A 27,996-nucleotide genomic window follows, 5' to 3' on the forward strand; every position below is an offset into this window, starting at 1 on the left:
GCTCACAGAATTAGAGACTAGAAGAGTGGTTGCCAGGGATGGGGGAGGGGAGGGGACAAAAGGGAAATTGCTCATCAACAGACATAAAGTTATAGTCGTGCAAGATGAATTTTTCCTAGAGGCCTGCCACACAGTATTGAGCCAGTAGCTGCAATGTATACCCAGGAATCTGTTAAGCTAGTGGATCTTGCATTGTGTGTTTGTACCACAATCAAATAAAATACGTAAAAAGGTTAAATATCCATATAAGTGTTTGGGTTCAAATATTCATTTCTCGAGTTGTGTGACTAACAGGAGGGTTTCCAGGGACTTCCCTGGCACTCTGGTGGTTAAGACTTGGAGATCCCAATGCAGGGGGCACAGGTTTGATCCCTGGTCGGGGAACTAACATCCCACATGCCATGCAACCAAATAAAATAAAAAAGTGATTTCCGCTTTGTGAGCCTCTGTGCCCTGGTCAGAGGAGTAGGAGTGGGATGGAGTTGGCCCAGAGTTAATTCAAGGAGAGTAAACACTTGTGCACACCAAGCCTTAGTAAGTTGAGTAAATGATGTACCCTGCACACATATGGACCATGTGTTCTAAATGTATGTAGAGGCAGTATTTCTAGAAAAAAGGGAGAGAGACTTATGTTAAAGAAAAGAAAACCCTGCAACCCTAAGTGTCCATGAACTGGTAAATGGATAAGCAGATTGTAGCATATCTATTCAAAGGAATACTATTCAGCAGTAAAAAGGAATAAGCTTTCTCATATAGGCAACAAGTGGATGAATTTCAAAAGAGCCTTACAGTAAGTGAAGGACAGCAGACACAAAAGTTCACACACTGCATGATTCCATGCGAATGAGGTTCTAGAAAAGGCAAATCCGTAGTGACAGGAAGCAGACTAGTTTCAGTGACACGGAAGCGGGGAGATTCAAGCTGAAGGGAACAAGAGGTCATGGGGTGGTGGAGATGTTCCGTCACTTGAGAAGTAGCTACATAGCAGCAGACATTTGTCAAAAATCACAACCTACACGTTTAAATATGGGAGTATTTTATTTTATGTAACTGTATCTTAATATGGCTGATTTTTTAAGACCAAAATATTCTCTTCCCCTTCTCACTTCTCGATACTTCATCAAGGGTCTTAGAATAATTTCTAAGTTCCCTCCTCCCATTGCCCCCGGGTCACCTAGTTATTAACCAGCCCCCTGCCCTCACGCAGCAGGAAAAAACACCAACTTTTTCATTCTCTTCAACTGTTAGATTGGATTTTCAGAGACCAGATGGCTTGCAACTGAGCCAAAGGAGGCCAGAGGGCCAGAAAGCAGGACAATGAGAAAGTTGGGGGTGGGGGTGGTTGAGCTGGGAAAATGCTGGCGGGGGGCCTGCAGCGGGGGTGCGGGGGATGTTCCAAGAAGTGCAGCAGCAACAGCGCAGGAGCTGGTGATGGAGACCCAGGCCCCTTTCCACACGCTGGCCTGTAAACCAGGCTCACCTTGTAAACCTGTCAGATCACTGTAAACCAGGCTCTTATCCCTGCCCTGTGCATCTTCCTGACTTGTGGGGATTCAGTAAGACTAAATGCAAAACTGCACTGGAAGAAACCTAATAAACCCAGCATAGACACACAGACATGACTGTGCTGTGCTAAGACGCTCAGTCCTGTCAACCCTTTGTGATCCCATGGACTGTAGCTCACCAGGCTCCTCTGTCCACGGGATTCTCCAGGCAAGAACACTGGAATGGGTTGCTGTGCCCTTCTCCAGGGGATCTTCCTGACCTAAGGATTGAACCTGCGTCTCTTACATCTCCTGCTTGGCAGGCAGGTTCTTTACCACTCATGCCGCCTTGGAAGTCTATTACTGCTATTGGTCTGGGAAACTGAGGGACTCAGCGGCCCCAGCTCGTGGCCAGCAGAGACTGCCAGGTGCCTTCCCTACTTCCTCCTCCCAGCCCCCAACCCTCCTGCAGGCCAAGGGCAAGAAGGAAAGGGTGGACTTCCTTTGTTCCTCAGTGCAGTCTGCCAACTGTACTTCCTCCTCAGAAACCTTTGGAAAGGTCTTAATAACAAGGCAAGTGATGACAGATGTCCCAGCAGCCAGGGGCAGAAAGATACAGAAATGTCACCCTGGTCTAGGAGGCCCGCAGCTCCATGTTCCACCCCAAGTCAGGCCAGGGCTGCAAGATCACGTGGGCCTCCCTCTCTCCAGCCTCTGTTTCCCTCTCACTCTCTGCTCAGTCTCCTTTGGAGGAGCTTTAAAAGTCATCTAGTCCAGAGGTTCCCAACCTTTGTGGCCCCAGGGACAGTTTTGTGGAAGACAATTTTTCCATGGACTGGGGTGGGGGGATGGTTTTGGGATGGTTCAAGGGCATTACATTCATTGTGCACTTTCTGTTCTTATTACATCAGCTCCATTCAGATCATCAGGCATTAGATCCTGGAGGGTGAGGACCCTCGATCTCGTCTGTATCCCCCTCGCTTGCCAAGGAATAGGGGTTACAGACCCTGGGGGAAGAGCTACCCGTGTCTCCCTCTCAGAGAGGATTCCCCTGAAAACAGGCTGCTGGCTCTTAGATGTTCATGTGAAGAAGTCTGGTCCTGTAGAAACCCTATGTTTCTCTCCTGGGTTCTGAGGAGCCTCAGGGTCCTATCGGCCGCCCCTAGGGCCACCCCGGAGTCAGAAGGCAAGTGAAGGCTGGGCATGGAACTTACACTCCAACCGGAGCTCTGATCTGGTCTAATTACATGTTAGGATGCCATCAGATTTGATGTGGAGGGTAGGGGGAAAAGTTTCCCTGTTTTAAAAAACAACTGGGAAACTCTTCTAACTGGACGCTCTCTTCCTGAGGTGATTAAGCCTGTTCCATCTCTCCAAGCTCCATGGTGTTGGAGAGGAGCTTTGGTGGCTCACCCCCACACTCCTGGTCTCACTGCCTGGAGGAAGCCTCCTTGTTTAATTCTGCCTAACTCTCCAGTACCCGCCTTGTCTTGGTCTCCTCATCTACAAATGGGGTTAATGATAGAACGTCTCTACAGCATTGTTCTGAGGGTGAGATGAGTTAAAACACATGCACTTACAATAGAAATTGGCGCACAATAGATGCTTGCCTGGTGGCTCAGATGGTAAAGACTCTGCCTGCAATTCAGGAAACCTGAGTTCGATCCCTGGGTTAAGAAGATCCCTTGAGAAGGGAATGGCAACCCACTCCAGTATTCTTGCCTGGAGAATCCTATGGACAGAAGAGCCTGGTGGGTTACAGTCCATGGGGTCACAAAGAATTGGACACAAATGAGCGACTAACACTTTCATATTCAGCTGCTTAATAACTGTTAGCTGTTATTAAAGACCCTGCTTCTGCCACTCTTGCATCTCAGGGAGGGTGATCCCTTCCCTCCAAGCCCCCTCGCAAGGCTTTCTCCTCCTCGATGGTCTTCAACGCTGTCCCATTTCACAGGCTACACCCTCCCCTTTCCTCTACAGCCCCCCAGAAAGAGCCCGCTGCTACAGGCACTTCCTCTCACCTTGATCTCCTGGAACTCACTGGAATGTAGCTCCTTCCTGGAGCCCTAACAGAGCTTCCCCCAGGGAGCCCCCAGCGAGCTTCATTGACTTGACCCTTCCACAGATTCATCGGCCAAACCCTCCTTCTTGAAACACCCTGGCCCTGGCTTCCTGGGAAGTGGTCTGCTGGGTTGTTTCCATGGTGATGGGAGGAACCCATCCCCGTGGGGGGAGAAGTCCGTGGCAAAGGAAGGAACCGACGTCTAACAACACCAACTGGCCTGGCCAGCACTTGTGGCCATCCTGAAAGTGAGCCTTTGGGGTCAGGCTTCATTCTTGAATAAGCTGCTCTATTTCCCAAACAAACAGCAAACACCCGTCTTGTGTCTCCACACCCCCATCCCTTGCTGTCCACCCATTACTGTTCAATGTTTGCTGGCCTGGGGGTCTGCCTAGGTCTAGTGCATTCTTTTGTTTCCTTTTCAATTATGCAACACAGTGCTATCAATTCTGTTTTATACTCACTCCTCAGACTTTATTCATCTCACAGGTGAAGTTTGTACACCCCATTTCTAGCTTCTCCCTATTTCCTCCACCACACACCCAGCCCCTGGCAACCAGTTTTCTCCATTCTGTTTCTATGAATTTGACTTTTTTTTTTCTTTTTAAGATTCCAGATGTAAGTAATATCATGCAGTATTTGTCTTTCTCTGTCTGGCTTTAGGATCATACCCTCAAGGTCTATCCATGGTGTCACAAAGGCAAGATTTCCTTCTCTCATGTCTGGGTGATAATATTTCTTTATATATATATGTGTGTGTGTGTATATATGGACATATGTGGATCCATCTTCTTTTCCCATTCGTCCATTCATGGACATGTAGGTTGTTCCCATATCTAGGCTATTATAACTAATGCTGCAATAAACGGGAGTGTAGCTATCTCTTCCAGATCCTGTTTTCATTTCCTTCAGATCAATACCTGGAAGTGGAATTACTGGATCATATGGTAGCTGTATTTTTAATTTTTTTAAGAACCATACTGTCTTCCATAGCGGCTGCATGAATTTACATTCCCACAACAGCGCACGAGGGCTCCCTTTTCTCCACACCCTCTCCGGCATTTGTTATTTCTTGTCCTTTTGATTACAACCAGCGTAATAACAGGGGTGATATGGTGTCTCATGGTGGTTTTTTATTTTATCTTTTTAATTTATTTTGGGCTGCACTGGGTCTTCGTTGCTTCACATAGGCTTTCTCTAGTATTCTCAAACGAGGGCTACTCTATAGTTGCAGTATGTGGGCTTCTTATTGTGGTGTCTTCTCTTGTTGCAGAGCATAGGCTCTGGGAGCGAGGGCTTCAGCAGTTGTATTTCCCAAGTCCTAGAGCACAGGCTCAGTAGTTGTGGTGCATGGACCTAGCTTTTCCTTGGCTTTTCCTCCCACCTAGATCCCTTGGTGGGATCTTCCCGGATCGGGAATTCAACCCATGTCTCCTGCTTTGACAGGTGGAGTCTTTATCACTGAGCCACCTGGGAAGTCCCCTCTGCCCATTTTTTAACTGGTTTGTTTTTTGCTACTTAGTTGTCTGAGTTCTTTATACATTTTGAATATTCACTGCTTATCACAGCATGATTTGGAAATATTTCCTCCCGTTCGGTATGCTGCCTTTTTGTTCTGTTGATGGTTTCCGTGCTGTGAGAAAGCGTTTCAGTCTGATGCCATCACACTTGCTTCTTTCTGCTTTTGTTGCCAGTGTGTTCCTTGTCACATTCGGTACCAGCACCTTGCTGGGCACCCAGGTTGCTGTCTCTTCCCTTCACTCCAGCCCCTCACAGTTGTACAGCATCTTCTCACACACCTTTTCATCTTTGGGTTAGATCTAGTTGTTCCCCTTGGCAGGTAAGGAACAGAGAGGTGACCTGGGTTTCCCGAGGTTGCACAGCTGGTAACGGGGGGAATTAGCACTGGGCCGAGTTCCTCTCATCCTAGGCGAGTGCCCCATGGAGCAGCCAGGGAGCCACAGATGCCCTAGGGAGGAATTCCATCAGGACCCCTTCTCCAACTGCAGGAGGCAGCTTGGTTCCTGGAGACCCTATGACCTGCAGATTTGGGAGGAGCTTCATTCAGTCCTTGCCTCCCCACTGGCAAGGCTATGGACACCCCAAACCTACGCACACACAATTCTGCACATGTGTCATGGATTCACATGCACTCACTCTTGGCTGTGTAGACACACATATGCACACACATATTTTCACGTGCAACCCTGCGTGTGCAGATGGGCACACACAGGACTGAAACCAAGGATGGTTCATCCCTTACATGAACCCTGCTGACCACGTGGCCATGAAAGTCTACGATGTCCAGTGCATGCTAAGTCACTTCAGTTGTGTCTGACTCTTCTGCAACCCATTGTAGCTCGCCAGGCTCCTCCATCCATGGGATTCTCCAGGCAAGAATGTTGGAGTGGGTTGCCATTTCCTTTTCTAGGAGACCTTCCCGACCCAGGGATCGAACCCAGGTCCCCTGCATTACAGGTGGATTCTTTACTGTCTGAACTGCCTGGGAAGCCCACAATGTCCCATGGGGACCTTGCAAATCATCCATCCGTGACTGCATGTGACACTCTGCCCATCCTCAAGCCCAGTCCTCAGGGCACAATGGAGATGAGTGGGTCAAAGGCCAAGTTCAGCAGCATGAGAGTGTGTCACATGGGGGTCACGTGGGACCACCAGCCTTTTTGACCATGAACCCTGGGCAAAGTTCCTGATCAGACCTTGACTCAAGAAGCACTTCCCCACCGCAGGAAAGTCCCCTATACTCCTCTGGAGTGGGGATAGCTACATCAGGGAGCACGAGGCTACAGATTGCGTGTGAATCCTGAAGATACCACTGTTGCTGTGTGACCTTGGTGGGTCAACTTAACCTCTCTGGGCCACAGTCACCACATCTGTGAAATGGGGATAATCATACCTTCCCATTAGGACTGTATAGATAAAATGAGATTTAAAGACATACATAAATGCTGAGTGCATAGTAGAAATTAGTATGTGGGTGTTGAAAGGTTGAATGAATGAGATGAATGGAGATCAGATGGTTGTGGGTTGCATTGCAGGGCTCTCACTGCAAGCTGCTCTCCTTCTTGTGCCCCTTGAGCCCCCTGAGTATTTCATGTCTGAGTGGAGACTTTGCTCCCTGCTCAAATTCCCCCAGCGTCCACCCTACACACCCCTTTGGAGGGGCCCTGCAGCCCCACACCTGTCTCTGTCTCTCTCCACCTTGCCCTTCTATTCCCTGAACACATGTGTTTCTTCCAGCCCCAGGGCCTTTGCACAGAATCTTTTCCCCTCAGGTCTTCCTGTGGTTCCATCCCTCACTTTATTTAAACGCTGGTCAATGTCACCTCTTACATGAGGTTTTGCCTATGAACTGCCCTCCTCCCATCTCTCCTTGATTTTTCCTCAGAGTCAGAATGAGTGTGTATATACATGAGTTACTTTTCTTGTTGAACATCTGTCTTCTCCTCTCAAATGTGAGTTCCCTGGTGGCTGAGTCTTGGTCTGACTTGTTCACTGTGAGTCCCCTGCACCTACAGCAGAGCCAGACATGCAGTAGATGTTCAGTAACTACTTGTTAAATGGATGGACAGCTAGAACTCTGCTCTTGAGGAGCCCAAATAAAACTTCCATCCCTAAACAACAATAATATGCTCAGTTCCCCTCTCTTCGCATTCCCTCTCCTGCCCAGCCCAGCTCATTAGTTCAATATATTTTAATTTTTTCCCAGCCCCCAGCTAGCTGATTAGCTGATCTATTCTAACAGCTCTTGTTTTTTTTTTTTTTAATTTGGCTGCACTGGGTCTTAGTTGCAGCATGCAGGATCTTCGTTGCCTTTTGTGGGATCGAACCTGCATCCTCTGAATTACAAGGCAGATTCGTAACCACTAGACCACCAAGGAAGTCCCTCTAATAGTTTTTGGGCAGGGAGCTGCATGGGAATTCTGAAAACTTCCTTTAAAGTAGACTTGGCCAAAATAGAGGTGATGGAATTCCAGTTGAGCTCTTTCAAATCCTGAAAGATGATGCTGTGAAAGTGCTGCACTCAATATGCCAACAAGTTTGGAAAACTCAGCAGTGGCCACAGGACTGGAAAAGGTCAGTTTTCATTCCAATCCCAAAGAAAGGCAATGCCAAAGAATGCTCAAACTACCACACAATTGCACTCATCTCACACGCTAGTAAAGTAATGCTCAAAATTCTCCAAGCCAGGCTTCAGCAATACGTGAACCGTGAACTTCCAGATGTTCAAGCTGGTTTTAGAAAAGGCAGAGGAACCAGAGATCAAATTGCCAACATCTGCTGGATCATCAAAAAAGCAAGAGAGTTCCAGAAAAACATCTATTTCTGCTTTATTGACTATGCCAAAGCCTTTGACTGTGTGGATCACAATAAACTGTGGGAAATTCTGAAAGAGATGGGAATACCAGACCACCTGACCTGCCTCTTGAGAAACTTATATGCAGGTCAGGAAGCAACAGTTAGAACTGGACATGGAACAACAGACTGGTTCCAAATAGGAAAAGGAGTACAACAAGGCTATATATTGTCACCCTGCTTATTTAACTTATATGCAAAGCACATCGTGAGAAACGCCGGGCTGGAAGAAGCACAAGCTGGAATCAAGATTGCCGGGAGAAATATCAATAACCTCAGATATGCAGATGACACCACCCTTATGGCAGAAAGTGAAGAGGAACTAAAAAGCCTCTTGATGAGAGTGAAAAAGTTGGCTTAAAGCTCAACATCCAGAAAACTAAGATCATGGCATCTGGGCCCATCACTTCATGGGAAATAGATGGGGAAACAGTGGAAACAGTGTCAGACTTTATTTTTCTGGGCTCCAAAATCACTGCAGATGGTGACTGCAGCCATGAAATTAAAAGATGCTTACTCCTTGGAAGAAAAGTTATGACCAACCTAGATAGCATATTGAAAAGCAGAGACATTAGTTTGCCAACAAAGGTCCATCTAGTCAAGGCTATGATTTTTCCAGTGGTCATGTACAGATGCGAGAGTTGGACTGTGAAGAAAGCTGAGTACCAAAGAATTGATGCTTTTGAACTGTGGTGTTGGAGAAGACTCTTGAGAGTCCCTTGGACTTCAAGGAGATCCAACCAGTCCATTCTGAAGGAGATCAGCCCTGGGATTTCTTTGGAAGGAATGATGCTGAAGCTGAAACTCCAGCACTTTGGCCACCTCATGCGAAGAGCTGACACATTGGAAAAGACTCTGATGCTGGGAGGGATTGGGGGCAGGAGGAGAAGGGGATGACAGAGGATGAGATGGCTGGATGGCATCACCGACTCGATGGATGTGAGTCTGAGTGAACTCCGGGAGATGGTGATGGACAGGGAGGCCTGGAGTGCTGCAATTCATGGGGTCGCAAAGAGTCAGACACGACTGAGCTACTGAACTGAACTGAACTGGCCGAAATGTGGGAGCAACCTAGATGCCCATCCATGGACAAACGGATGAACAAAGTGCGGTCTGTCCATGCCATGGAATAACATTCTACCAAGAAAAAGGACCAAGTGTTGATACAAGCTACAGCGTGTGTGTATGAACCTTGAAGACATTATGAAGATGCCAGGCAAACATGACCACTTCTTCCACGACTCTATTCTCATGACACATCCAGCCCAGGGAACTCTCTCGAGTCAGAGAAGAGATGAGTGCTTGCTTGAGGTTGAGAAGGGTTGGAAGATTAGACGAGTGACAAAGGGTACAGGATTTCTTTTTTGAGGTGATGAAAATGCACTAAAATTATGGTGATGCTAAAAAGCCATGGATTGCATACTTTACTTTTTCTTAATATTTATTTATTTGGCTGTTCTGAGTCTTAGCTGGGGCCCATGGGATCCTCGATCCATGCCATGGCATGAAGGGTCTTGGGATTTAGATCCTGACCAGGGACTGCCCCCATGCCCGCTGCACTGGGGACTCTGAGTCTTAGCCACTGGACCACCAAGGAAGTCCCAGGAATTGTATTCTTTAAATGGGTGAATTGGATGGGATATGAATCATATCTCTCAATAAAGCTGCTTTTTAAAACACTAAATAAACAAATAAAGTACATGCAGGTACTCCCCTTCCCCCGCAACCTCCCCCTCAACGACGGTCTCCAGGGTGAAGGCCACGTGCATGCCCATTCCTGGTTCCTGCAATCGTCTGCAGGAAGGCTTCGGAGCACAGAGGCTGAGAGCACTGACTCCAGAGTCACATCCCCCTTGGCTTTGAATCTGGATGCTGCCTCATGGTTGCTTGACCGAGGAAGGGTTCCTGACCCTGTTGTGCCTCACCCCCCACCAACTATAGAAGTTACTGAGACATATATTGAGATAAAGTTAGGTTGTAAGGCACTTAAGAGAATGCCCAGGCCACAGTGAGTGCAGGATAAAATATTAGCCTTTATTAAATTTTCATACTTTCCTCCAGGCAGTGAGGCCGTGTCCTCAATCTCCCTGCAGTGCTCGGTATAGGGCCTTTCCTGTGGATGGCTGTCCCTGCAGCTGGCTGAGACAAGCACGCCCCCGTCGCTCCCACCTTCAAGAACAACTTTCTGTCCTGAACCCTCATCCCCTCCAGGTATCACCCCATTTCCTTCTTCTTCCTTCTAGAAAAATTCATCAAAGAGTTTTCTATATTCACTTTCTATAGATCCTTCCATTCCGTCATCTTCCAAACTTCCTTTTAGGGAAATTTCAAACGTGCACTTTGCCAGTCTTCTACCCCCATCGTTTTTGCTGTGTGCTTAGCTGCTCAGTCATGTCCAACCCTTTTCAACTCCATGGACTATAGCCCACCAGACTCTTCTGCCCACGGGATTTCCCAGGCAAGAATACTAGAGTGGGTTGCCATTTCCTACTCTAGGGGATCTTCCCAACCCAGGGATCGAACCTGAATCTCTTGAGTCTCCTGCATTGGCAGTCAGGTTCTTTACCACTGTGTCACCTCGGAAGCCCTAATATTGTGTTCAAATGTCCCTGATTGCCTTAAAAATGTTTTACGACTTCCCTGGCAGTCCAGTGGTTAAAACTCCCTGCTTCCAATGCAAGGGGTGTGGGTTTGATCCCTGGTCAGGGAAGCTCCCAAGTGCCTCATGGTACAGCTAAAAACATAAAAAAAAAAGAAAAAAAAAAGTCTTTTTACAGTTGCTTCATCAGGGCTCTCCTTGTGGCTCAATTGGTAAAGAATCCGCCTGCAATGCGAGAGACCTAGGTTCAATCCCTGGGTTGGGAAGATCCCCTGGAGAAGGGAAAGGTTACCTGCTCCAGTATTCTGGCCTGGAGAATTCCACTGCATAGTCCACGGGGTCGCAGAGTCGGACACGACTGAGCACCTTTCATTTTCACTTTACTTTCACCTGAATCAGGACCTAGTTAAGGCCCAGACTTCACACAGGGTAAATTTGTCTCTTTTCCCTTCTCCACACCAATCAAGCTCTGCCCTACCCCTTGCTCTACCCAACTTGGGCTTTTTGGGGTCACCATTGACCTGCACACTGCTCAATGGGCTGCCCTCCCTGCCCTCCTGTCACGGGGGTGACTCTGCTCCCATCCTCCGCACTGAGACTCCTCTCTGCTGGGGCACCACGTGGGTCTCCACCTCTTCCGTTCCCTCTTCGGCTGCTCCTTTTCCGCTCCCCTTCCCACCTCTTGATACCGGTGTGCTCCAAGGCTCCATACTGGCCCTCTTTGGTTTTCTTTTCTTATTCCTTGCTGGTGTCACCCTCCCCAGATTTTATCTCTAGTCCGTCCAAAGGCCATCTCCACCTGCATGTCTCACAGGCATCTCCAACTTAGCGTGGCTAAAACTCAACCACTACAAACATCCTCATCTCATCCTTCCAATAACTTTGGCCCTAACCCTTGGACTCATCCTCACCTCCTCTTTCTCTCATACCCACATTAATCCCTCAGGAAGCCCTGTGGGTTTGCCTGCTTATCGCCACTTACTGCCACAACCCCTGGTCCAAGCTACTTCTGTCTCTTAACTGGACCTTGCAACAACATCCCACCTTCTCTCCCTGCCACCAGCTTTCTTCCTCCTCAGTCTATCTTTAAAACAGGCTCAACCCAGCAGCTGAGGTCCCTTTACAGCATTCTCTGCTCAAAACCATCCACCAGCTCCCAGTTTTTCTCAAAGTAAAAGCCAGACTTTTCACAACAGGTTCCAAGGCTCCCTCAGTGTTTCTCATCAAGCAATGCTGGCATTGTGGGCAGGGAAACTCTTCCTGGTGGGGACGGTCCTGAGCAGTAGAGGATGTTAGCCATAGCCCTTGCTCATTAAATGCCAGCAAAGCATCCCCTCCTACCCCTGCCAGCCATCGTGACAACTAAAATGTCCCTACGCACTTCTAAACACTGCCTGGTGGGTCTGGAAATCCCAGGCGAGACTCTCTTACAAGGTTTGCTGCAGCCCTGCATGCCCCCCACCCCTGCAACTGCCACCCCTCCAAGGTCGCTGACTCCCCTCAGACCGCTCTCTTTGTGCTCCATCAGCCCCCGGCCTCCTTTGCTCCCTTGCCGCTGCGGACCCTGCCAGGAGCCCTCCTCCTCCAGACCACATAGAACCCCTTCTCCAGGGCACACTCAGGCACTATCCTAGCTCCCAGCCTTCCCAGGGCACCCCTTCTGAAATTGCAAACCTTTTTATTCCCAGGCCTCCTTGCTCTCTTTCTCCCCAGAGCACTTATCCCATCAAACATATGTTTTAATTCTTAACCTTGTTTATTTTTTTTGTCTCTAAGCTTCATGAAGTGATGTGGGGTATTTTGCTCACTGCTACATCCGAGTACCTGGCACACAGCAGACAATCAATAAATATTTGTTAAGTGAAAGAAAGAATGCAGATGCCATAGACGTTTACTTACAGAGAGAAGAAAATAAGCACTTTTAAGCCACAGGAATAAAGAATTAATTTCACCCTCAGCAAGGACTGGAGTGTGTTCAGCCTGGAGTGGCAAGTAGGGGAAGAGATGGTGAAAAGCTCAGTTTATTTCTCAGATCAGTTCAGGAAGACTTCCTGGAGAAGGTGGGCTGTAAAGCTCACTCTCAGCTGATTTCGAACCAGATTATAACATCCTGGCAGCTTCCCCAACACTGATGAGTGCAGACAACACAGGGACCCCAGCTGGAAGGGCAGTGGAGTGTTTTCAGGTAGGGAAGCCCACTTCCTGAATCTATTTCTATCACAATTTACCAGTGTCTGTAGGAAGCTCCACCAGCAGGTTCCCCCGCTGGAGGGCCAAGTTCAAATACAGCCCCTGGATAATGCCTGCCTACCTGCACACGACCCACCCCCACCCTCAGAAAAGCCCACCCAAATGATTACACAGAGGCAGGCTGCCCAGAGCTTGCCTTCCGCACGCCCAGTGAACGAAAAGAAAGGTCCCAGATTCACAGTCACACAATGGAATACTTTATAGCTATTGAAAAGAATGAGACAGCTGTTTTTATACTGAATACGGAAGCCTCACCCAGATAGATTATTAGGGGGGAAGAATGCAAGATGCAGAAGTGTACAGTATACTACCATTGGTACAAAATGAAATATATACACATCTAAACAAATATATATACATATAAATGTATGAGTGCTCGGTTGTGTCCGACTTTCTGCAGGCCCCATGGACTACAGCCCCCCAGGCTCCTCTGCCCATGGAATTTTCCAGGCAAGGATACTGGAGTGGGTTGCCATTTCCTCCTCCAGGGGATCTTCCCAACGCAGGGATCAAATCCACGCCTTCTGTGTCTCCTGCATTGGAAGTTGGATTCTTTACCACTAACGCCATCTGGGAAGCCTATACACACACACACACACACACACACACACACACACAGACTATCCCTGGAAGGATATACAAGAAATTGCTAACAATAGCTTCTGGGAACAGGGGCTGGGGGTGAGTGGGTGTAAAATAGAGGTGAGGAAACACTTTTCACTGTAAATTCTTGCATCTTTCAAGTTTTGTACTATGTCGATGTTTTGATACTACCTATTTGAAAAGAGTAAATTCAACTTTAAAAAGAACACAACCAGATTGACAAAATGAAAGCCAAACGTGAAAAGTTCAGCACATAGGGTTTTAAAATGAAAGCCACCTGCAGAAGGACAGGGGGCCAGAGCAGAAGGACAGACTGCTTCCAGCAGAACAGAGAATGAGCTTCTCTAACAGAGGCTTCTCCATCTACGGCCCGGGGCTGAGACAGCCAGTGAGTTCCTAGGTGCCACGCAGAGCCAGGGAGCAAGCGGAACCTGCACGGTTGGGGCAGGGCTGAGGGAAGGACTCACTTCCCCAGCTGGCCGGCCACATCTGACTCCTGAGCCACAGGGTTCATTGAGGCCCCAATGTTCTAGGAGCCAGACTGAGGGGACCGAGCCACCCACAGACCCACCTGGAGCAGAAATTACAGGCCTCGGTACGCGCGTCTAAAAGCAAAGGAGGCAGCTGGAGAGAGTGGTCAGGAAGGCCAAGGAGAACTGACTGCCTTCAAATACTTGAGCGGCTGTCAGAGAATGAGGAGACCTGTTCTAAGCCCTCTGGAAGACTCCACCTTCCAAAAACACTTTTCGGCCCAGGTCTTGCCAGAGGGGGCCCCAGATAATACCTGTCCTTGAGGCCCCACTGGGCCAGGTGCCCAGGCTGCTGGGTGCTTTATTGGCATCGACTCTGAATTATCACGGTGGTCCTGGGGGGTTTCACTGTTCCTACTCCCATTTTAGAGACAAGAAAACCGAGGCTGTCACTGCTGAGGGCCACATCAGTACGTGACGGAGTCAGGGCTCAAACCGGAGGCCACGGTCTGGGCCACTACAGCCATCAAAGGTTGGGCCAGAACTCGAAGGCCATGTGATTCTGCTGCTGTGCAGTCGCTCAGTCGTGCCCAACTCTTCCCAACCCCAAGGACTGCAGCACCCTGGGCGCCCCTGTCCTTCACTCTCTCTCAGAGTTTGCTCAAACTCATGTCCATTGAGTTGGTGATGCCATCCAACCATCTCACCCTCTGGCGCCCCCTTCTCCTCCTGCCCTCCATCTTTCCCAGCATCAGGGTCTTTTCCAATGAGTTGGCTCTTCACATCAGGTGGCCAAAATATTGGAGCTTCAGCTTCAGCATCAGTTCTTCCAGTGAATATTCAGGGTTGATTTCCTTTAGGTTGATCTAGCTATGGCAAGCTAAGGCAGGGCTGGGATCCTCTGCCAAAGTGACTCGGGTAAAAGGAAGGCTAGTGAGGTGGATGCTGAGTAGAACTGGACCTCCCTGACACCTCCCTGATCCCCGATCCTCTTCGCTGCCCCTGCGGCTTCTCCCAGAAAGGCAATGGCCCTTTCCACAGTCCCGGCTGAGACCTCCAGCTTGGATCGTCCGCACCCTAGGGCAGCGCCACTTCCCCCGCCCCTCACCAGAACCCGTCTCCAGCCCCCCGGAGGAGGGCAGCGGGTCGGGTCTGGGGAGGGCCTGCTGCCCGGAAGCCCCAGCTGGGAGGGGAGGCGGGGGCTGGGATGCTCCCAGACACCGTGGGCGGGCGGCGCGCCAGTCGGGGTGGGGGTTCGGGCGAAGGGGTGCGCTGCGGGGGAGCAGCCGACCCGCGAGATGCGCCCCTCCCCACCCTGCAGGGCCAGGCGCGCAGGTGGGGGCAGCGGCCACGCTCCCCGGGCGCGTGACTCAGCAGCCGCCTCGCCAGGTGGGGCGCGGGGCACACAGCTTCCCGACGCGTGGGCGGTGGCGGGGGGGGGGGGCGGTTAGGAGGGGGCCGCCCCGTAGCCCCCGCGGGAAGCGCCGAGGGGCTTGTGGGCCGGGACGTTCTGCAGCGGCCGCTCGCCAAGCCGCCCACGCAGCCCCGAGCCGGCCTGGCGCACCCGCCCCCGCGGAGCCCCCGGGACGCGCCGCCTGCGGAAGGGCTTCCCCAAGCTCCGAGCGCTCCCCTCCGGCTGCTCCGGGGTTTACGCTTCAGTGTCCGAGGGGCGGGAGCCTGCAAATCCTGAGAATCTGGAGCGGAAAGACCCCGCGGAATGCAACCCGCCCTCCCTGACCTGCGGGCCCTGGCCGCCCTGCACGGGGCCCCAGGGTCTGTCTCCTTGGTTTCTCGCAAAAAAAAAAAAAAAAAACCAGCGGATTCAGAGCTCCCTTCTTGAGGCTCTTAGCATTTGGAAGTCAGTTTTCTCATCCAAGGTAAGTTGGTCCTGTTGCAGCGACCTCTGAACGGCTCAGCTTTGCCCCAGCCTCGGTGACCGGTAGGCAGAGAGGGGCCCAGAGGTGGGCAAAGACCGATTGTCCCCACTGGGCAGAGGGGACACCAAGGCCCACTGAAGGGAGGGGGGTAGATTTGCAGCAGTTCACACTTGGGGTCAGTGAGGGTGGGCACAGCGATCAGGACCCCAGAGTCCTGGCTTCTGGGTTCAGTCGAGCTGCTCCAAGAAACTGTCCTCTACCCACCCTTCCACTGCTGCCTCAGGGTGCCTTCACGAGCCTCTGGACTTCCCTTTGGCCCTCTCCCATGGGTCCTTAGGAGTTGAGTAGCTCCAAGAATATCCAGGATGCCCAGCAAGCCGGTTTGGAAGCACCCGGGCATCTCTGTTCCTAAAGACCAGTCTGTGCACCGGAAACGTTAGACACAGCCAGGAGATTCCCAATTGCTCTGCTGAGTTTTTGTTGCTGTTTTAAATAATCATTGTGTTGAAGTGATGTGTTGAATGAAAATCATGGTAGATTGGAATCATTTATCACGGAGGAAATTGTGGAATTCCCTTGCCTCTCCGCTGGGATGGGGAGTGCATTCCTGATTGGAAACAGGGAGGCAGCTGATTTGACCTGCTGCACCCAAACTTGGAGAGGTCATGGGCGCCAGGCCCTGGCCATAGCTGGGCCAGTTCAGAGCAGATCACTGCGGTTTAGCCAGCATCTTGCTGCTGCCAGCACCTGAGGGTCCAAACACAGCACCTCTGCAGAGTCCAAAATACCTTGCCCCTGTTCTGCCCACCTCCTTCTTCCCAGAGCTCACAGCCTCCAGAGGCCAAATCTCCTCCATGCTCCAGGCAAAGTGAGGGGGAGAAAGTGGAGGTGCTAGAGACTTGCCCCATTGGGGGACCAGGAGGAGCTGGCTGGGCAGCAGAGAGAAGCAAGCACACAGAGAAGGAAGCCAGAGTCGGGACAGCGTGCGCAGTCTGGGTGATGAGAAGGCAGCGAGGAGGCCTGTGCTGTGGGGTGGGGCCATCACCCCCTCCTCCAGCCTGGAGTCAGGAATGAGCCCACCCTCGCACAGATGCACCTTCTCCATCCCCCAAATGCAGCCACGCCAGACTCACACCCACTCTCCCTCCCGGCAGCGTCCTAGCGGCTCCCTGACCGGAGCTCACACCACTGCCTGGTGGAGAAACCGGAGAGGCCTGGAGCCTGGCTGCTGCTTCCCATGGCTGCTCCCAGGCCAGGCAGTGACCCCAGAATCCAACCCTTTCTCCTTTGTCTGTTTTCTACCTGGTGACACGGCAGCAAATCAGGTTTCCTTTCCCTCCCATCCTCTTAGACCTGTTTTCCATTTCTAGTTGAGCCTGCTGATGGGTTGTGTGCATGTGCAAAGAGAGAGAGAGAGTGTGTGTGTGTATGTGTGTGTGTGTGTTGGAACACGCCAAGGCTTTCTTATGCTTCATTCTTCCTAAAGCTTCCCAGGCTGAGGACTGGACTGCTCAGAGGCTTGGGTCAAAGGAGGAGGGGGCTCTCCATCCTCACGGGTAGAATTGAGGTGGGATGTACGCTCCCCAGTTGGCCTTCAGACCTGAGCCTCTGATCCAGCGTTTCCCAGGTGCTCAGCTGGGGAAACTGTGCCCATGAGTGTGGGCACCGCCCACCCCCTCATGGACCTCCCTCCAGCTGAGACTTTCTTCAGCCCTGACGCCGTACCCCCTCCCTCCACTCAAGGGTGGATGAGGCTGCCTGTGCCCTACGCACTGAGAGCTTATTCCTTCTCATGTTGTTCATCACACACTGCTGGGTATTGAGCTGGCCTCCATCCCCCACCCTTCTCAAGCTCATGTAACACCCACCTACTGCCTGCCAACATCCCCCCCACCATGACAGACCCATTAGAGTTGTGTGAGATTTTTGCCATCTAACATATTATTTTAAGGGCCTAGAAAGGATCAAAATTGCTTAACCAAGCACCAGGATGCTCCTTAGATTCCTGCCTTGTGAATTTTACAGTGGGGCTCATTGGGGAAGTATTCCTTCTCCAGCGCAGATAATTTCAAAACTAGCCAGTGTGGGAGTGAGTGCCCCAGGTCCCTCCCCTTTGCTTGCCAGGCAGTGTTAATTCCTTGCAAAATACAGTGGATGTGAAGACCACTTAGGCTTCATCAGCCTCCCCTGTGAGCCCTTCAACACCTTCTGAGCCTCCTGCCCCAGCTGTTAGACATCTCTTCCCTTGTCAAGCTTGTCCTCAGACACTGTTCAGATAAACTCCCATGCTTTCAGAGCCAAACGTGTTGTTTTTCTCCTGTCCTAGGAGAATTTGCATTTTAACAAGGGGGATAACCTGAAGTCCCCAAAGGAGTCTCTAATTGTGGAATTGCCGGCCTAGGCAAGATGTTCTGGAAGGCAGAGAGACCTCCCTGCTTGCCCTAAACCCCTGTAACTGGAGGCAAGTTTGGCCGTGCACACCGACGGGGCAGCGCTGACTGGTTCTCTCAGCCCCTCACTGCACACTGACAAGAGCACTGGATGAAGAGCGTGGAGAAGCTGAGTTGTAAACCTAGTTCGGCCACTAATCAGTTTGGAAGCACCAGCCCCTTCTCTCTCACGCCATGGTTTCCTCATTTGCCAAATGAGAAGTTCGGTGCAAATGACCTTCCAGAACCTTTTCAGCTCTGACATTCGCCTGACATTCGGAGGGTCTGGGGGACCTTGGTACAGCTCCCAAGGCCGTCCAGCCCCTGGGGCTGTAGACACCTTCCTGGTGGGGGCAGGGGTGGGGTGCTTCTCTGGGCAGGACTTCCACTGGCCGGCAGGCCTCCTGTCCACAGTAGCCCGCCCCCTACTGGGGAGGGAAGGTAGTGCTCCGCACAGTCCCCGCCTGGCAGTTGCATAACCCTCCCAATGGGATGCTCTAAACAGCAACAGCACAGCAGCCTTTGCCCTGCCCTGCCCGGTGCCACCAAACACACACACACACACACACACATACACACACACACCCCCACCCCCACCCCCACCCACCCAGGCCTTTGCCTGTGATGGCCTCACAGCCACAACCACCTTTCCATCTTCTCTTTTCCATTTGTTTTCTTGCTGCTGTTGTTCGGCTGCTAAGCCGTATCTGACTCTTTGTGACCCCATGGACTGCAGCACGCCAGTCTTCCCTTGTTTTTTTCTAGAAGGTATTTATTCTGAGAGAGTCCTTGCAAGATGAAACTCCTTTAGCCTCTGGGCTTGACCAGAATGAAGCAGAGTCCTCCCCCAGCCACCCTGACTGCCCAGCTTCGGCCAAAACGCCACATCGGGTCAGGCCTCCCACTTTTCTCAGCCCTACTCTGTCTCCCTTTCTGACTGCAGAGTCCTGCGAAGAGTGGGTCTGCCTTCTCCCTTCCCTTCCCAGAATGGGAGAATTTGGAGAAATGGATTTAGCTTTCATTCCAGTGAACGGGAGTCATTCTCCTGGTTCAGACTCCATCCCCTACCCTTCCCTGTTGTCCTTGACAAGGTCACATGCGAGATGACACTGTGGTTTCCCCATTTAGAAGACAGATGAGGTCATTGTTACCACTGTGGGGTGTTGGGTGGCGACTCAGGTCCCCTCAGTGTCCATAAGAAAAATGCAAACAATCTGAAAATGCAGCTGAAGAAATTCAGGTTGGGCTTAAGGAAGCAGTTCCCAGCTATTGAGTTGTGAGACCTCCCCACAGCTCACTAAGGGACAACGGGTTTGTCCCGCCCAGCTGCATTTCAAGGCAGGCTCCCATTCACATATCTGGTGCACACTGTCCAGAGGTTGAGTGGTGGTTGAAGAAAGGTCACACATAGAAATGTGGCCTGGAACACTTCCTGAAGGAATCCTCAACCTGGATTCTCCTCGATAGCTATGGTCTCACTCTGGATGAAACTTGGGTCCTGGTTTCTTTATCTGTAGAAATATTACAGTGTATTGAGCACTTACTACGTGCCCAGAACAGCTTAAAATATATATAATCTAATTTAAAATTTTTTACAACCCTTTAAAGTAGATATTATTCCTTATTTCATAAAAAAAAAACAAGGCTCAAAAAAGGTATAAGGGAACTCTACTCAGTGCTCTCGTCACCTAAATGGGAACCCAGAAAAGGGGATATATGTATACATGTAGCTGATTCACTTTGCTGTACAGCAGAAACTAACACAACATTGTAGAGCAACTATCCTCCAATAACAGTTGAAAAAATAAATGTAAGGCATTCCAGCTGGTAGCTGGTGGAGCAGGATTCATACCCGGTATGCCTGCCTGCAAAGCCCAGGTTCTGAACCACCTGGATCTTGAAAACTCCCAGGTGGCTCAGCGGTAAAAAAATCCACCTGCCAACACAGGAGACGCAGGTTCGATCCCTGGGTTGGGAAGATCCCCTGAAGGAGGAAATGGCAACCCAGTCCAGTATTCTTGCCTGCAGAATCCCCTGGACAGAGGAGCCTGGCAGGCTACAGTCCATAGGGTCGCAAAGAGACACGACTGAGCGACTGAACAATAGCAACGTGGTTTCCTTAAGTTCCTTTTGGCCTGAATAACCTAGTTTCTCCCTCCCGCTACTCCTCCTCCTACTCGAGTGTTAATGCCCTTGCTGCCTGAAGTGGACAGGACCCTCCATTCCTGTGTGAACACAAGAAGCCCTTTGCAACTTGTGTGGGAACCCACACTTCATGCTTCTCACGAAGCAGAGGAGGAAGATGCTGCGGCGGCCCCAGCCTCAGAAGTCCCACCACATGGCCTTGTGTTTGGGGGTCTGCCAGGTGCAAGGAGCGCATCCCCAGGACCTGTTCCTAAGATACCCCTTGCTAAGCCGCTGCCACCCTGGGTCCTCTGAGAGTTCTTGCAGGCCCCAGTGGAAAACGTTTAGGGTCTGCAACAGGGCCGTCTGTGTCTAAAATTCCTTATGTGGGGTTTAAGTCCAAGATCCAGGCCTCTTTCCAGACCGCGGTCCAGCTGATTGTCTGGCTTTCCCTGATTTTTCATGTCACCCACCCCCCAGACCTGACCCATCTGCCTTTTTTCACAAGTGACCTCTGAAACTCGGGCCACATAGATATTTGCTGAATCAGCAGGACCAACTGCTGCTCCTCTCACTGGATTTCGGGCCAAGAGGAAGATGTGCCAGGATGGCCTTGAGAGGGCCTCTGCTGTTGGCCGTGTGGTTCCAAGAAGGGCTGGGGAAGGAAGGAGGTGGCATTGGAGCAGGCACGCAGGTGACTTTTCTCTGGAGTCCTGTTGTTTTGGGCTGAGCGTGAGGAAGGAGCAGTGGCCTGGGCCCTCAGAGCGGCAGGGGACGGCAGAGCGCCACCAGTGTCTGCCCGTGCCAGCTTCTGGGTGGGCAGAAGACGCCCAAGCCCTCCTCCTCTCAGCGAGCCTTCACTTAGGCCCCTTTTCCAGCTGGCCAGCCTGGTGTTGTCCCCTCCTTATTGAGATGGGCCAGAGGAGGACAGGGAGGCTGGGGAACAAGAGCGTAGTGTGACTTCCTCAGCTAGCAGGGGTTTTGGCCACTGGGAAGAAAGGACCAGTACTGAGTTCTTCCTACGTTGATGGGTTTAGCCTTGGGGGGTGGGGGGTGGGGTGATGGGGGAGGGGCTGTAGGTCAGAGTGGGGAATGGTAAGTGCGTGCATCACAGACATTTCCTTGGATCGACTCCTCCCAGCTCTGTCCCCCGACAGCTGTCCCTGCCTCTCCCTGTTCCTCACGTAAACCCTTGGCAGCAACCTCGGAAACCTCTCTGGGCTGTGGATATGCTATGTATGCTCTCCTTTTTACCCCATTCTGTTCTGATAGAGGCAGGCTCTGGGAACCTGCAGTCCGCTTAACACTTACCAAGACGTTTGTAAACCCGTGTCTTGAGTGCATTGAGCACAGATGGTCTGTGTCTTTTCTGTCTTTTCGCAGCAGAGAGTGCAGGATTTTGAATGGATACAATAGAGTTGACTGACAGACCTTCACACACTCTTAAGAGCTCCCATGAGGGGCTCGTTTTGGAGATCTGCCACCTCCAGGCAGACAACCTTGATTCAGTAGGAGCACAGATGCCTGCTCCAATCAGGGTCTCAGACAACAGGCTAGAAGTCACTTCCAGTAGTCTTCCTGCCATCCCCTGACTCTGGGGAGCACAAGACCATGGTGCTCAGATGGCCCAAGATTTAGTTTATGCTTAGGATGGGAGCAGAGAGGAGGAGACTTCTCTACACAGCTTACATGGAAGCAAAGGATGGAAGGAAGAAAATATGGGGAGGGGGTGTGTTTGAGGGGAGGGATGAAAGGGGGAAGACAGAACATATAAAAAAGACAAAGGAGGAAGAGGAGAGGACAGGAGCTCCCAAGACATTCAGAGTTCATGGCCCCATGGAGATGGGGAGCTCCAGGGTAGGAGCTGAATTTGAATTATAATGAGAGAATCTTAGCCTGCCTCCAGTAATCCTCTGCCCATGGACGTGAGGACTTGGGCAAGCCCTGGGATCCACTGGCTCTAAACACAGGGCTGGGTGGACAGATGGACACGTGCTCAAGCAGAGAAGCTGTGGCCACACTGAAGCCTGGAGCTTCAGGCTGGGTCATATGCTTCCATGGCGAGGAAGGGACTTTGCTGGGTCAGGCTGAAGCTCTGGCTCCAGCCAGGAAAGGGATAATCAATTCTGTAGAGGCTGTGAGCCTTGATTGAAAAAATAAAGAGGAGGAAGCTAGATTGCTGCTTTCATTAAGAGGCAAAAGCAGTGGGGGCTGGAGCTTAGCAAGAGCCAGGAAGCAGCAGAGAAAGAATGTTAACCCCTTGGGTGTCATTCTTCCAAATGTCTTTACACTCACCCATTCCCACATTGTTGCTTCCTTGACCTGACCTCCAAGGCCACCAGCTTCGCAGCTCCCTTAGCTGGAGGAGGGAGAGGCTGGGTGGCATATTAATGGAGATCTGATGACAATTAAACGATCTATTATTTCTCAGCCCCAGGATCCCCAGGGCTCCCTCCTTTCCTGGATTCGGGGAGGAAGATGAGTTCTGGGGATAAGAGATAAGCTGTGTGGTGAGATCACAAGCCTCACAGTGCCTGGTAACCCTCACCCCTGCCTCAGCAACTTCACCAGGGCTGCATTCTCACCCTACTAAGGCCAGAAAAGGGGAAGGAAGAAACGAAAAAGGATTTCAGCAAAATTATGAAGGAGAGACCCCTCTGCCGGCTCTTCTTCCTACGTCAGCATGCCCAGTAGGGAACTGATTCAGCAGGGAGATTCCCAGGAGAGGCCCCAGGAAAAGGGCTGCTGGCTCGGCTCTCTCTCCCCCAATCTCATCCAGTCCATGGAGTGCTGCCCATATCTAACCCAACAGCACTGAGAGGTTGGGTAGGAAAGGACAGACATGCAAAACGGGTGTCATGGGTGGAGAGCAGGATGGGGCCAAACTTGTAGTCAGCAAAGATGATTCCTTCCTGAGGTTCTACGGGGGAAACTTGGGCTGAAGTTAAGCAAAAAAGTGGGGAGACACGGGGATCCAAAAGGCATTAGTCTGCCTGGATGCCCAAGATTTCCCATCCAAGCGGGGAGGGAGCTGAGGGAGGAGGTGAGGCATTTGTTTCTGAGCTCTCTAAGTCTCTGGGTGTCTAGGCTTGAGGAGCAGGGTGGGGTGAGCTGGCAGATCTGAAGAAAGGAAGGGGTTGCTGGCAGTGTTAACCTCTTGGTACCTGGCACAACTTCCTGAAAGATTTCCAACAACTTCCACTCTCTTCCACCATTTTAATTACTTATTTTTGTCCTGCTCCATTGGGAAGGAAAAGCAGGACAAGGGAGAGGGGAAGATGAGGACATGATGGTTTCTCTCCAGTTGTGACATGTGAGGCTGGATAGGAATCCAGATGATACCTAAAGCCCCTGGGTTCCCAGCAAGAGCCCCTGGGCTGGAGAGTTTGGGCTCTTTAAGCTGCTTTGGGGGCCACAGCAAAGTCCTTATTCAGGAGAAATGAGCTTTCCTCCACCCTTCTTGCCCACACAGTCCCCGAAGGGATGCAGAGAAAGTGGGAATGTGGTGGAAAAGGAGGAGGACACCAAGGAGTGTGAAGAGAGGAACCATGATTCCCTGGGAACTGTGGCTGCCCTAGGAAATGGAATAGAATAATTCACCCCCTATTTGGGGTGGGGGGAAACACATGGTATTTTGGATTTTTTTTTGGTTTTAGATTTTTTTTTTTCACCTTTTGCTGAGCCATGGGCAGTAAGGGAAAACTGCGTTTCTGCTTTTTCTGCCAAATAAGGAAAGAAAACCGTGACACTGAAGGGAGAGCAATGGACCATTGAGGGAGCTTAGGAAAAAAGCCGCATCTTCTTGGGGTTTGAATCAAACGCTGTGGAATCATCCTGGATCTTCCCCTCTTAAGAGCCCAAGATTTTGGTCACATCTACCATGTGTCCTGACCCAGCTTGTCTAACTCTGCAGTAGATCTGAGGAGAAAATGAGCCTACATCAAATCTTCACAAGTATCTGTAGATTAAAGGATGCCAAGGCTGCTGAAGATGACTCTTGGTTCTCCTCCTTTCCCACCCCCAACTTCCTTACCATCCCCATTGTCAGGGTCAGGTGCTGACTAGCTTCTGATTTCCCATGAGCTGTTCTTCCATCACCTGTCTCCTCAGAGAAAGGAAGCTGACATGGTCACAGCCTTCCCAACACAGAGGAGAGAATATTCCAGTCTTCTTCTCTTCTTCCCATATCCCTAGTTCATGGACGTTGGATGTAAAGAAAAAGAGCTTGAAGTTTTAGAGTTTCTCATTAGGAGCTAATAAGCATATTTCTCTCTGGACCTAACATGAGATTCCACTTATCACCAAATAACCAAGGGGAAACAAGATTTGCAGTCACCAGCCATAACAGGAATTACATCCAAATGCCAACTCCGTTTGCCAACTGTCTCATCATTATTCCCTTTCCACGATTGCTAACACCTTGCATAGAAATCCTCCTTGAGTCGGAGGGTAGAGCTGTAACCAGACAGACCTGACACTATAAAGGGATTCTCTGTAGGCTTGATGGGTTGTTACCTGGCACCCCTCTAGATTTGTGGGGATTCAGAAGAAAGAGGGTCCACTCAGGTCAGAGCAGAGTAAGCTTCCCCAAACAAGCCACTCCTGGCTTTTGACTCCCACTCCATCGGTTAAAGAGCTAGCTTGTTCCCCTGGGAGATGCTTTCTCCCACCCTCCTCTTCCTCTGTATCCAGCCCCCCTTCCTTCTCACATCATCCTGCCTCTCAGCCTTATGTTCTGCCTCTCAAATCCCCTCAGACCCCAGTTCTACTCTTCCTGGACCCTGCCCTTTTTAAAGCTCTTAACATGTCTTTTTTTCATATCTCCCTCTCCATTCAAATAATTTTACTACCCAAACTCCCATCCAGATTTTCCCTAACTTAAAAAGATTCTTCAACTGTTCTCCTTTCTTCAGTTTAATCTTCCTCCCTAACTTCGCCCCCAGTCTTGTCCCCTTTGAAATCTGCCAGTTTTCAATAACCCTGATCACTTAACCCCCATGTCTTTCCTCCTCTGACCCCTTTTGCTCCAACATCCCCCAGACCCCCTCGAACACTGATGTCGTTCCCTCCTTCCCCCCAAATCTCCTTGACATACTTCTGCCCCTAAGCATCTTCTCACCCCTCCACTTCACACTGCCCTAGTCCTCCAGACTCGGGTGCATCTGATTACCCCCTCGTCCCCCACTCACGTCCGTTAGCTTCCCTCCCTCCCACAACGGTTCCCATGCCTTCTTCCCCACTCACTCGGGTCTCCTGCTCAGGACGCCCTTGCCGAGGGCGGCGGGGGATTTGTGCTGAAGGAGGGTTCCAGCAGCAGCGCAACAACTTGGGGGACGCTCCTTCTCCTTGTCGGCCACGGCCCCGGGCGCCACCGGGTGCTGGTGGGGCGACTGGGGCGCGTGAGCCCTGCCGCTGGGGCCCGGCTGGGGCTGAGCCAGGAGCTGTCCGTGGTGCTGAAGCGGGGGCTGCTCGGGCGCGGGCTGTGGCGCGGCGGGCGGCAGCTGTCCGTGGTCCTGGAGCTGCTCCTGGGCCCCGGCGGTGGCCGGCGACGGGGGCACGAGCCCGGGCGGAGGCTGGGCTTGCAGCAGCTGCTGGTGCTCCCACAGGCTGCGGTTCTCGGCGCTTAGCTCGTCCAGCCGCCGCTCCAGCTCGTCGATGCGCTGGCGCTGGGTGTGGATGAGGCTCTGCTGGTTCTGCACGATGGCCGTGAGCTCCTTGAGGTAGAGCACGGCGCGCACCGGGTTCTCCAGCAGGCTCTCCATGCCGCCCGCCGCCGCCTGCGCCCTGCCTGCGCCTCGGCGGGCGGCGGGGAGCGCGAGGGCGCGCACGAGCCCAGCAGCCCCGGCGGTCCGCTCGCCTCCCTCCCGCCGCCGGCGCCGCGTCACCGCCACACCGACATTCACACACGCACGGGGGGCGGGACCGCGGCGCCCGGGCCCACCTTCCCCCTCCCATCCTCCCCCTCCCACCCCCTCCAGGCTTCGTGAGGAGTCTTGGCTTCCTGCAGGGCTGTCAGGGGCGGAGAGAGGCGAATGAGAGAGCGGGTAGAGGTTCAGGATAAACGGAGGGGCCCGGGATGGATGACATGAATCTGGCAAGAAGGCATAGCCGGCGAGGTGGAAGTGAGGTGGGACCGGGAGGAGAACAGAAGCAGATAAGGAAAGAGGAAGCAGAAAGGGAGAGGATGGCGAAAAGAGACAGAAATGTACGAAAAAGAGGAAGTCTGACAGGTCACTCGTTCTTTTTCCTGTGTCCAGTCATCCCAGGGGGTGAGGGTCCATTTTAAAGACCTTCCGAGCAGAGGCCACCCTTGCCTCTTGCGTACTCGGCAATCTTGTATTCTGCTGGGGGAATCCCCCGGAACAGGAGGGTCATGGGACACTGAGAGACCCCAGACAACATCTGGTCCTACTTCTTCAGCCAAGGGGAAACTTAGGCGGGGAAGGCTGTTTGTTTATGCTTGATTTTCTCTGGGAATGAGACCTCAGGACAGTTTTAGCCATTCTAATAGGAACATGAACTAAATAAACCGGACCCTCTGTGTCATGGACTAAAGAGCTTCCAGAAGCTTCTTAAAGAGATCATTCTGTTTGGAAAAACATCTATGAAATGCATACTGCACGGAACACTGTGCTGGGTCGTGGTAAGATAAGGGTGACTAGGATGGAATCTTTGGCTTCTTGAAGCTTATGATTAAGTAGGTGAAACAGGTAATAAACATTTCATTTCAATATTCAGTGGCGGTTGTAAGTGATAAGATGGAGATTGCCCCGAGTGCTCTAGGAGCCCAATGGCTTGGGGATTTGAGAATGCTCCTTGGGGGAAATAACACTTGAAGTGGGAAAGATTTTCCAGAAAGGGAAAACAGCATTAGCAAAAGCTCAGAGACAGGAATCAGCGTGGACTGAATCACTCAATAATTTCTACAATAAATTTACATAAAACACACACTAAGTGCTAAGTAACATACTAGGAACTATACAGGCTAGCTGTAGCGTAGATCACAAGTTATCATTTCTGTATTCAAGAGGATTGCAACCTAGTAGAGTAGATATGGCATGCACATGAACAACTAGAATATAAATCAAAGTTTCTGTAAGAGACCTTTAAGCCAAGTGCCATAGGAGTTCGGGGGAGTGAGAAATTGTGTTTAACTATGGTGATCTGATAAGGAGGAGGTGTTATTCAAGCTGGGCCCTGAAGGATGGGAAGTGTGTCATCAAATAGACAGAACAGGGGAAGGTCGGGAAGATATGTCAGGCAGCAAGAAAAGACTAAGGAATGGAAATACAGCACCTCTGTTCAATCCAGTTTGGCAGGAAATGACCCTTTCCTCTGGGCTAGGAGTGCTCTTAGCATATTTGTTGGACTGTTGCATTTTCCACACAGGTGGCCCACCAGCCTCCCTGTCTACCTGCTGCTGCCCCAGGGTGGGTATATCTGTTGATACCAGGTATCCAGTGAGCTGGGTCAGCCACACCCATCTGGTGCCAGACTTAGATGACCTTGGGAGGATCTGTGCTCTGCAAATATATTGGTTTCTCTGCACTTGGGTTTTTATTTTGCTTTCTTCCCATTTATTTTCCTAGCAGACTTCCTTTTGTAAAGAATAAGTGCAGAAAGCTTATCCACAGCTGAGCCAGCAGTTGTGAGAGCAGAGCACCCAGGAGGGTGACCAGTATTTCCACTGAAGAATGGAGATTAGAAGGTGGGATGAGAGT

The 27,996-nt window shown here is 51.1% G+C and overlaps 1 protein-coding gene across 5 annotated transcripts in view; it reads right to left on the reverse strand.

Moving 5' to 3' along the window:
* The window catches only part of IQSEC3 (IQ motif and Sec7 domain ArfGEF 3), an 88,806-nt gene extending 62,669 nt beyond the window's left edge, over positions 1-26,137 (reverse strand). For all 5 annotated transcript variants that reach the window (XM_025283019.3, XM_025283018.3, XM_025283020.3 and 2 more), the window contains exon 1: positions 25,520-26,137. In XM_025283019.3, the coding sequence (XP_025138804.2) occupies positions 25,520-26,037 (518 nt within the window). In that variant the 5' untranslated portion in view covers positions 26,038-26,137. The remainder of the gene's footprint in view (positions 1-25,519) is intronic.
* Positions 26,138-27,996: the final 1,859 nt, after the last annotated feature.

The sequence above is a fragment of the Bubalus bubalis genome, chromosome 4 (genome assembly GCF_019923935.1).
Source record: "Bubalus bubalis isolate 160015118507 breed Murrah chromosome 4, NDDB_SH_1, whole genome shotgun sequence".
Lineage (NCBI taxonomy): Eukaryota > Metazoa > Chordata > Mammalia > Artiodactyla > Bovidae > Bubalus > Bubalus bubalis.